The 11,814-nt window shown below is 33.3% G+C and overlaps 1 protein-coding gene across 1 annotated transcript; it reads right to left on the reverse strand.

The window, feature by feature from the left end:
- Window positions 1–7,394: 7,394 nt before the first annotated feature.
- Window positions 7,395–9,813, reverse strand: LOC120080047. Its single transcript, XM_039034589.1, has 2 exons — window positions 9,610–9,813; window positions 7,395–8,145 (listed from the first exon to the last, which is right to left on the reverse strand). The coding sequence occupies exon 2, from the start codon at window positions 8,142–8,144 to the stop codon at window positions 7,434–7,436; it is 711 nt and encodes a 236-aa protein (XP_038890517.1). The 5' UTR covers window position 8,145; window positions 9,610–9,813; the 3' UTR covers window positions 7,395–7,433.
- Between the last annotated feature and the right edge of the window lie 2,001 nt (window positions 9,814–11,814).

The raw sequence follows: 11,814 nt of genomic DNA on the forward strand, positions 1-11,814 counted from the left end.
GTTACATGCATATTGTTTGTTATAATTAGTTATAATATATAGTTAGCTTGTTTTAGGGTTTGTTAAAAATTGATGCAATCGTTATTTTGATTTTAAATATCTTTGAAGCATGTTATGGTATGTTAAAGCATGTTTATTTTATAAGTTTGTTATAAAATGAAATTAGACTTTAAAATCCATAACAAAGATAAACAACATGCTCACTTAGGTTAACAACTAGTTTTAACAGTTAAAATAGATTGTTACCTTATAAAATTTGGTTACAGACTCAAATCGGTTCATAAACCTGTCTAATGCTGGGGTACTTAAGTTCACGGTTTACGTAACACTTCCTACCTGGGGATTATGACCAAAATATTGAGCGTTGTTAACTAATTTTATGAGCTTGCATGAGCGATGTGAGGTTTAACACTGGTTTAAACACTTAGACATCATAGGGTAATATCCAAATATAAATATTATACTTAGATGAAAACAATATAGACTTAGGTTGTTTAAAGTTAGCCGTTTTTAAACCTAAGTAAATAAATATCCAAACATTTAGAACACTTCAGTAGGAGATTAACAATATATTCGATATATAGTTATTAGCTCTCACGTCCTCAAGAGTTCACACCGTAAGATCCATGCTCGGCTTCGTGTCGCTTTTACCACGACTACTACATTCGGACAGTGTTTGCATGTGTCGATAATAAGGTGAATGGGGGAAGTAGTTCATAGTAAGTGGGTAAAGGAAATGTGCCAACATTATCCTATGGTCTCCTCCATTAGTTTGAACTGTGAGATTCCTATACTGTACCTACTGTCGTTGTTAGGCAGTACTAGCTAGTCGTTAACCACGACGATCCCCACGGAGGGTTGTAACATAGGATTCAGAACAACCCAAGCTTCAAAAATGAATAGGGTCTTATAGTTCCATCTTGTATATTGTCTTTCATCTCGGGGGCATATTCATACTGGTCTATAAGATCTGAAAATGGTGGGTTACACTTACAAGAATTACTAATCGTTAGTAAAGATCTTGACCGGAAACGATAACCAAAACAATTATAGGAGTAAAGAGTTATTCTGATATAGTATTTGGTCAAGATTGTCTTGCTTCAATGAAAGTTTTTTTAACTGCCCTACGGTAGCAACTATTCTAAATCACTGAAGTATCGTTACAAAATAAATAAAGATAAATGGGTACTTTATTTCTTTGCTAAAATTGGATTTAGATGTATAAGTTTAATAGAATTTGTTTAAATTTTTTCAGCAATGTCAAATTCAATTATATAACTGCTCGTTTTTTATAAGTTTAATAGAGAAGGATATTCAAACTGGAAATCCAATATAAATACGATATTAGTTGTGGATGATTTGAGGTTTGTGTTAACGGAGGAATGTCCTCCAATTTCCAGTACAACAGCGAACCGAAATGTTCGGGACATCTATGATCGGTAGGTTAGGGCTAACAAAAAAGCCAGGGTTTATATCTTAGTAAGAATATCTGATGTACTTAATAAGAAATATAAGGTAATGCCCACTGCCCGTGAGATAATGGTATCACTCCAAGAGATGTTCGGGCAACCGTCATCCTCTGTTTGACATGAAGCCAAGTANATGGTATCACTCCAAGAGATGTTCGGGCAACCGTCATCCTCTGTTTGACATGAAGCCAAGTATGTTTATAGTACTCTCATGAAAGATGGTACCAACGTTAGAGAACATGTTCTCGACATGATGGTCCATTTTAATATTGTTGAGGCTCACGGGGCGATGATAGATGAAATTAGTTAAGTCATGATATTAGAATCTCTTCTGAAGAGTTATCTACCTTTCAGAACCAATGCTATTATGAACAAAATTACTTACAATTTGACTACACTGTTGAACTAATTGCATACATATCAGTCTATAATGAAACTTAAAGAAACTGAAGTAAATTTTATTTCATGACCTAAAAAGTTTCTAAAAGATTCTACGTCTGGAAAAAAAAAACCGCTGATAAAAAGAAATTTGTTCCCTCTTCTTCAAAAGACAAAATTATACAAATGAAGAAGAAGGGTAAAGGGAATAAGAAAACCACTGCAAAGAAAAATAAAAACAAAAACAAAACTCTCAAAGGGAACTGTTTCCATTGTGGAGAGGATGGGCACTGGAAGCGTAACTTCCCAAAATATTTAGCAGAAAAGAAAGCAGAAAAGGCGAACCAAGATAAATCAGATTTACTAGTAGTTGAAACATGTCTAGTGGAGAATACTCATCTAAGCTGTATATTAGATTCGGTCGCTGCTAATTATGTTTGCACTTTTCTACAGGAAACTAGTTCTTGGAAAAACCTTTCAGTCAAGAAATGACTTTCAAGGTGGGAACAGAAGAAGTCATTTCGGCTCATGTAGTGGGAGATGTCAAGCTATTTTTTGGAGAGTTTTTCATTTTAATTAGGAATGTGTATTATGTACCTAAGATGAAAAGAAACTTAATCTTCTTTTCCTGTCTGCTAGACCTATGTGGTCCGATGAATGTAAAAGCACAAGGAGGCTATCAATATTTTGTTAGTTTTATTGATGATTACTCTAGATATGGCTACATTTACTTAATAAGTCACAAGTCTGAAACTCTTGAAAAGTTCAAAGAATTTAAGAACGAGACGGAAAACTTTTTAAGTAAAAGAATTAAAACACTTCGATTTGATCGAGGTGGTAAGTATATGAATTTACAATTCCATAACTATCTAGTAAATCATGAAATTTAATCCCAGCTCACAGCACCTGGAATATCACAACAAACCAATGTTGTATAAAGGAGAAATTGAACCTTATTAGACATGATCCAATCAATAATGAGTTATGCTCAGTTACCTCAATCCTTTTGAGGGTATGCAGTACAGACTGCAACATATATTCTGAATGTTGTTTCTTCAAAAATTATTCCAGAAACACCGCATGAGTTATGGAAAGATGCAAAAGTAGTTTACATCATTTTTGTATATGGGGTTATTCAGCACATGTGTTGGTACAAAATCCTAAGAAACTGAAAACATGTTCGAAATTATGCCTCTATGTGGCATACCTAAAAGAAACAGAAGGAGGACTATTCTATATCCCAAGAAGATAAAGTGTTTGTATTGACAAACGCTATATTCTTGGAAGAAGATCATGTTAAAAACCATCAACCTCGTAGTAAACTAACATTACAAGAAATGACCAAAAATACTATAGAAAAATTAACAAAAGTTGTTGATCAAGCTGGTCCATCAACAATTATTGTTACCCCGTCACGTCCTTCTCAAGAGTTGAGTATGTCTCGACGTAGTGGGAGGGTTATTCAGCAACCTGAACGCTATATAAGTTTAACAGAAACTCAAAACATCATATATGATGATGGTTTAGAGGATCCATTAACTTTTACAAAGACGATGGAAGATGTTGATAGGGAACAGTGGATAAAAACCATGGACGTTGAAATGGAGTCAATGTACTTCAATTATGTATAGGAACTTGTAAATCAACCACATGGGGTTAAATCTATAGGTTGAAAATGGATCTACAAAAGAAAACGAGACCAAACTGATAAGGTGCAAACCTATAAAGCCAGACTAGTTAAAAGGTTTTACCTAAAGAGAAAGGGTTGATTATGAAGAAACCTTTTCTCCTGTTGCCATGATAAAATCTATAAGAATACTTCTATCTATTACCACATATTATGACTATGAAATATGACAAATGGATGTCAAGACAACTTTTCTGAATGTTGATGAAACTATTTTTATGTCTCAACCATAAGGGTTCATCGAACAAGGACAAAAACAGAAAGTCTAAAAGCTTAAACGATCTATTTATGGGTGAAAGCAAGCTTCAAGATCCTAGAATATAAGATTTGATACTGCAATCAAATCTTATGGCTTTGAATAGAATGTCGATGAAACTTGTGTATATAAGAAAATAGTCAACAAAATGGTAGCATTCTTAGTACTCTATGTTAATGATATCTTGATTATTAGAGTAAGACAAGTTTCCTTGCTGGCGTAAAAAAGATGGTTATCAACACAATTCCAAATGAAAGATTTAGGTGATGCTCAATATAATCTAGGGATACAAATTTTTCAAAACCGAAATAATAGAACCCTAGCACTATCTCAAGCATTTTATATTGACAAAATGTTGTCAAGATATAATATACAAAATTCCAAAAAAGGTGTTGCCTTTTAGACATGGAATTCTTCTATCAAAGGAACAGTGTCCTAAGACACCTCAAGATGTTGAGAAAATGAAAAGAATTCCATATGCATCTGCAGTTCGGAGTTTGATGTACGCAGTGTTATGTACACGTCCTGACATATGCTTTGAAGTTGGAATCGCCAGCAGGTTCCAATCCAATCCAGGACACAGTCATTGGACTGCTGTAAAAAACATCCTTAAGTATCTAAGGAGAACGGGGGACTATGTGCTTGTGTATGAACCTAAGGATTTGATCCTTATTAGATATACTTATTCGGATTTCTAGACTGACGTAGATTCAAGGAAATCTATTTTGGGATCAGTTTTCACTCTTAATGGAGGAGCTATAGTTTGGAAAAGCATTAAACAGAGTTGTATTGCTGACTCCATGATGGAAACAGAATACGTAGTTGCATGTGAAGCCGTTAAAGAAGCAGTATGGCTACACAAATTTTTTGCTGCCTTGGAAGTAGTTCCAGATATGCACCTACCCATCACATTATATTGTGACAATAGTGGTGTTGTTACTAACTCGAAAGAACCAAAGGGTAAAAAACGTGGAAAACATATTGTAAGAAAGTACCATCTTATCAGAGAGATAGTACATCGAAGAGACATAATCGTCAAAGATAGTCTCTGAAGACAACCTTGCTGATCCATTTACGAAGGCCTTCTTGGCTAAAGTGTTTGAGGGCCACCTAGTTGGACTAGGACTCCAAGCAACGTAATCTAGGGCAAGTGGGAGAATATCTATGGTATTATAGATTCCCTAGTTTATTGTATTTTTCCTCTATGTTTCTCAACATCGTATATATTTGTATATTTATTCTCACTGGAGTTTTAGTCCAAGTGAGAGATTTTTGGGAATGTCCTAGAACTCGCAGTTCGTAAAATTCATGTTAAACATTCTATTTATCGATAAAATATTATTAAGTATCTTATTCAATAAAGTTGTTGATATTGCATTCTATTATGAAAATCCAATAAACATATCCATGGCTATAGTATGAATACTTTAACTTTATGTAGTGACATAAACAAGATCAAGTTAATAATATATAGCCTAAATGGTCTATAAGTATATGGATGAAATTGGGTATCTCATTCTGGTAATACTATTGGATGTGGTCTGTTTTGTATAGGTAATACAAATGATGTCATCCATAGATCATTCATGTAGAGACATGTGAGTGGGAGCATCCTATGCAATCAGTTTGCATAAAAACTGGACCACGAAATAGTCATTTTTCTTTATAACAACCGTTTACTGTTAAAACTGACTATTTCTTACTAAAGTAACCTAGGATAACTCGTTCTTAATCCTGTGCTAGCTACAAACTCCTGTTTATTCGGGATTGTCGTTTGATCTGCATGAGTGAAAGTAGTCCAACAACACTACTCAATAAGCCTTCCATTTTGGGGATAAGACCAGATAGATAGCTGGGGACATAGCCTTGCCAGATGAAATTCACTCCTACCCATTTTAGGGTTAGCAGATAGGTTGTTCTCTTAAGTGTTGATTCCAAGTCTTGAACAATTGGGGCCTCGCCTTCTCATGATAGAGAGAGACATGATTCATAAGTGGTATTATGAATCAATTGTTCACTAGAGGGTCAGTGGGAGCTTAAGGAACAAGATGTATTTACAAGGGTAAAACGGTAATTTTGACCCAACTGTAAATACGAACAACCTGTGAAAGTTCGACTTACTGATTATAGTTAACATGGACAGAAATATATCTACAGTGAGAAGAGTGTAACTATCGAGCTATAGTGGTATGTCTTGATGGTTAACGAAAAGTAATTGATTCGGTTTAAAAAGTTTAACCAATTGATTACAAATCGTTGGAGCTCATGATCTGTAGGTCCAATAGGCTCCTCTACTAGATCATAAATTGAGATAATGAATTGAGTAATTGATTGGGTGAATTTTGAATTTAGGGTTATGAATTTGAAATGTTCAAATTTAGTTTTAGGGTTTTGCAATTGATTGTATATGAAGCATTTAAAACGTTTAATTTAAGCGAAATTAAAACGAGATTGGAAAATCAATTAATATTTAAATTATGAGTTAAATATTGATTATATGAATTTGAATCATATTGGTGGAATTGATGTTTTATTAATTTAATATTAAGATATTAAATTAATTAAATTAGTTTTATTTAAATTATTTAATTCTGAATTAATTATATAAAACTAAAGTTTAAATAAAATAGTTTTATTTAAATGAAAATTCAATTTTGAAATTGTTTTTGAGTTAGTGGTTTTTTTTTCAAAAATTGGAAAAATATACTAAACATCATTTATGGTGTTTTTACACCAAAATCCTTCTTCAATTAATACAAAGTAGGATTTGCCCTACATGCAATCATGTTCTAATGCATGAAATCAGGCTATATAATGAAGCTTCGTGCATGGAATTTGAAAGAAATCTGTAAAACTCTTTAAGTTCATCTTCAATTCATTTTGATTAGAGTGCTTCCACCACACATTCCTTCTTGAGCATAGAAGCTACAAATGTATTGTCATGTTCAAACCCTCTATTGAAAACTTCATAAAGCATGTTTAAAACTCAAATTAAATGTAGTTTAAGTGTTTATTGTACTCCTTCAGTAATCACAAGCGCGTGGGTGAATTTCAGGGACGAAAGGGTAAATTCACATGGTGCTGATGCAAGCAAAAGACAACTTTTCATTAATTTTTTTTCTAGTAGGTGGCCATTTTTCGATTGGCCCTAAAAATAGGTCATCCATACAATTTCCTATGCAACCATTCCCATGAAACAAGTATCAAAGGAAGGGACCAAAATGTTTTTTTAATCTATCATTTATACGGTAGCTATTATGTTAGTCTAGAGCTTCATCTAATCAAATAAACTAAACCAGTGAACCCTCTATTTTTTTTTTTTTTTTCTTTTTGATATCTGTGAGTGACCAGGCCGAACAACCCGCCTAACCCTATAATATTTGGATGTCAAGGAAATTCGTGAGAAATTAATTCCTAAGTAGGTGGTCACCATGAATTAAACTTTTGACCATTTAACCATTTATTAAGACTGTCTCTTTTTTTACCACTAGACCAACCCATGAAATGAACATTTTATTCAAATATACAATTCCAGATTGCTTCTTGAAAGTCAAAAGAGTTGTAAAAAGCCAAAAAAAAAAAAAAAAAACAAACAAAGATGGGCTTCTTTGAAATTCACCAAATGATATTAGTTAAGACATATTCATGAAGTTATATCATTCATAAGCTTTTCCAAAGCATGGAGTGCAAGGTAAAATATCAGCAAAGATGGCAATGCAAGAAGTAAAGTGATTAGCAGGTAGAGCAGCAAGATGAGTGCACTTCCAGGGATTACAAAAACAACTATGAGAAGAAATATAACAACCAGTAGAAACTTGAAGATTAAATGGACGACGAAATCCAAATGATTATAGAAAAACAATCGCCGCCTTTCAGAAATATCGGTATCAGTATCGGTCTCGGATGGCAGAGAAAAAACTGGCTGATTATCCCCATTGAAGGAATGGTCATGTTTTCCCTCATTACCATTAAAACTCTCAACCATCCAAAGAAGAAAAAAGTTCTTGCTGGGAAACTTCAGGTTTCCCCTGTATACCACCCTTAGCGATAGCTGATGACACCAAGGGCATGAAAGGAAGATCGGGATTCGGATTTGGCGAGTTGCTAGCTTCAGCACAGACCCTTGAAGGCCTAATACACAATTTTTGCAGAGTGAATGGCCACACCATAAGACATAAGGTACATTCTCCACAAGGTTAAAAGATTCCCAGCATATAGGGCATTCCAGTTCTTCATCTCTACTGGCTTCCGAGCAAACCTCGTCATCCGAGCACTCCCAGAAAACTTGCTTAGGTGCAGTTGAGTTTTTCTTAGGACGAATGCCGGCAATTGCGTTTGATGCCAACTTCCACATCCTGACAGAAGAATTGTTTTAATACGCTACAGACAGGACATCTGCAAAGAGAAAGAGAAACAGCAAAGCTTCCTACAAAGAAACAATTCTTACAAAGTTCCCTTCTCCCAATACTCAGTCCAAGAAATTGTACTCCAGTTCCAAATGAGAGATCCAACATGGGAGTTACTTGGTTGTAGATGCAGATCTTTTTATAAAAAAATATGATACACCTTAATAATAATATCTTTTAAGACAATATTTTGAAATCTATGGTTCCTCTCTAGTAAAATTGACTATTCAAACAGATGATATTACCAAAACACAGACTTAAAACATCTCTCATCTATCCACATTCAAAACAATAAAATAAATAAATAAGACCCCTTTGATCTATTTTCTCTTATTTTCTTACAAGGGATTGGATACAAGAGTTGAATTCTTAGTCAAATTCTAAAAACAAAAATTATTTTTTAAAGACTACTTTTTTAGTTTTCAAAATTTGACTTGATTTTTTAAAACATAATTAATAAAAATAAATAAATAATAAAACAAGAAATTTAGAGGTAAACATAGTGTTTATAGGCTTTATTTTCAAAAACCAAAAACCAAAAACCAAACGTTTATCAAACGGGACCTTAGTTTGTTGTTTTTAATTTTTGAAATTAAGTAAAAACATCGATTCTACCTCCAAGTTTCTTGCTTTATTATGTAATTCCTATCAATGTTTTTAAAAATCAAGCAAGTTTTGAAAACTAAAAAAAATTCTAAAAACTTATTTTTGTTTTTGAACTCGGCATAGAATTCAACTTTTTTACCTACAGATGAATAAAAACTATGATAAGAAATTGAAGGAAATGGGCTTAATTTCAAGATAAATGGTATCAAACTATCACTTATAATGGACATTTTTAGAAAAATATGGAGATTTTTCTTCCAAAGATTTCAACAATACAAACAAACAGTAGAATCACACCAACACTCCTACACGTGCATACATGAGATAATCATCGATCAGCGGATGATGCCAATTCAACAATTTTCGACATCCAAACCTTCAGCAAATAAGTAGATTAAAAAGGAAAGCAATAACTCGGAAAACAGTTTACAGCCAGGTCTAGTATACATATCAAGTCTCACAGAAATAATCAAAAGCGAAGAACGTTGACAAAGGTTGTAACAGGGATATAACCATCTAATAAACGCCATATCCCAGAATAGAGCAAACGAAGAAAACAAATTGTTGCCCAGGATGCATATTCAGAAGCCAAACTTCGATCGAAGTTTCGATATGAAAATTCACAGAATTATTAAGAACAACAAAATCAATCGCCCGCAACAATCCATTGGAGAAATGTAATCAGTCTCAGAATTCAATGGGGGAACAGAAATTCAAAAGAATCCTAATCAGAATCGAACGAAAGAAAAATCACAATCAAAATCAAAATCAAAGATGAAGAATGGAAAATGGAGAATGCGAATTTACCTTTAGAGAAACTGGATGAACATGCGTTTGGATGAATATGAGAAGGATTCAGAAAAAGAAAAGAAGATCAGGAAAGCATTGAGGAGGAAGGTCGCGATCTTCCCCCTTCATTTTCTCTCCGCCAAACCAACGTCGAGGCTGCCGATTGCGTTTTGGAGGAGAGTGGATGAAGAAGGTTTCCAATACTGATTTTTCTTTTTCTTTTCTTTTAAGGGGAATTTTCTTTTATGAAGTTTAAATTTGAAAATAAATAGATAAGTTTTGTTTTTTTCTCTCTCTTGTTTAGGGAAAAATGAACATTAAATTTAAATTTTAATGGTTGTTGGGTAACCATTTCGTTTTTTTGTCTTAGATTTTTGAAAATTAGGTATATTTTTTTCCCATTTCTTATTATTATTTACGTATTATAGTTGAATTCTTAGCAAATTTCAAAAATGAATACAAGTTTTTAAAAATTACTTTTTTTAGTTTTCAAATTTTGATTTGGTTTTTTAAACCAATAGTAAAACATAGATAATAAAAGAAGAAATTTGGTGGTGGAATAGGGGAAAATTAAAAGGATATTGTCCTTTTAGAAACTATTTAGGAAAATATTGTTGTTTTCAAACTATTTGTAAAAATATTGTTATTTTTTTTTCGACCTAGGTCGAATTTTGAACCCTCGACCTTTCCACATTTGCACGTTGAACTTTGAACCCTCGAGCTTGCCATAATATTATTATTGAATCTGTTTAATTATCATTCCGGAAACCTTCTTCATAATTATTTGATGTGGAGAGAACGAAAGACCTTCCTCATTTCGGAGACCTTACTCATAACACTCATAATTTTTTGATGTGTTAAAAATAATTTTGTATTGGGAGAGAACGAAAGAAGGAAGAGTAAGAAAGAGAGCGAGATTATGAGAGAGAACGAGATTTTGAGAGAGAACGAGATTTGAGAGAGCGAGATTTTGAGAGCGAGAGCGACATCTTTAGAGCGACATCGAGATTTTGAGAGCGAGAGCGAGATATCCATACAAATTTCCTTTTTTTTCTTTTTTTAATTATTACACATTCCACCATCTTCTTTCTTTCTTCCTTTCTCTTTTTTTAATTTTCTAAAACAATATGTAAATTTAGGAAATGTCCGAGGGTGAAGTTTCGACATACATAAGATCAAACTTCAACCCTCGACAAGGATAAAGGAATCTCCTCGCTAGTTTTTTTGGTACATACATAAGTCGAACTTTCACCCTCTAGCGACAGGAAAGACCATAGTGGGGTGAAAGCAGAATTTGTTAGAGATTAGCGGATTGTAAGAGAGAGGCGAGATTGAGAGTGAGAATTGTAGCGAGAGGCGAGATTGAAAAGCGAGATTGTAGAGAGAGCGATGATTGTAGTGAGAGTAGAGAGCATTAGAGAGGCGAGGATTTGTAGGATGGGACATATCTCCAACTTCTATGGAATGTATGCGGTTCTCGTCGTTCCGTGACAATCTCGCTCGTCTCTCACACAAGTCTGCTCACAATCTCACTCTCTCAATTTTGCTCTATCTTTTACTAATCTCGCTCTCATCTGCGCTCTATTTCTTAACAATGCCACCTTCAGAATCCTGATCTCTCTCTAATAGCAATTCAAATTCTGGTTATTGTTGTTATTTTTTTTCAATTAATGATTACTAGTTATTTTTTTCTCACCGTTGAGGTCATGTGTTATTATATATTATATATATAAATTCTATATATATATTTCTTATATGTGAAGAGTAACATAATGTTATTGTCATCATTCAACTTTTATTTTATATTATAAAGTTCGCTACATTTTCTTTTAATTAACTTACATTATCTTTTATTAAGTTGTACATATCTTATTAGATTGTTATCTTCAATTAGGTGTTACAGATGAATGTAATTCTTTTCTAATTAAGTTGTACATTATTCTTTAAATTAAGTTTCTAATTTTTTATGAGGAAACAAAATATTTTTTTAATTAGAGTAAAATAAATATTTTTTTTTTTTTCAGATACAATCCGGCTTTTAATAGACCCTAGGACCTGCTTGATTCCCGATGTTTTGTCTGTGGACGACAGTCATTCTTGTCGATTCATACTGTTGTCAAGTATTGCAAAAGATGCGTACTATTGGAAGAAATATCTCTTGCAGGCGTCGAGAGGCAGTTCTCCATTTGCATTGTACTCCCACTCCAGCGCCTCGAACTACTA

Source organism: Benincasa hispida, chromosome 6 (genome assembly GCF_009727055.1).
Source record: "Benincasa hispida cultivar B227 chromosome 6, ASM972705v1, whole genome shotgun sequence".
NCBI lineage: Eukaryota > Viridiplantae > Streptophyta > Magnoliopsida > Cucurbitales > Cucurbitaceae > Benincasa > Benincasa hispida.

Bases quoted from the DNA above. Each gene is read 5' to 3' on its own strand.
- LOC120080047 (XM_039034589.1), bottom strand. From the start codon at position 8,144: ATGTGGAAGTTGGCATCAAACGCAATTGCCGGCATTCGTCCTAAGAAA.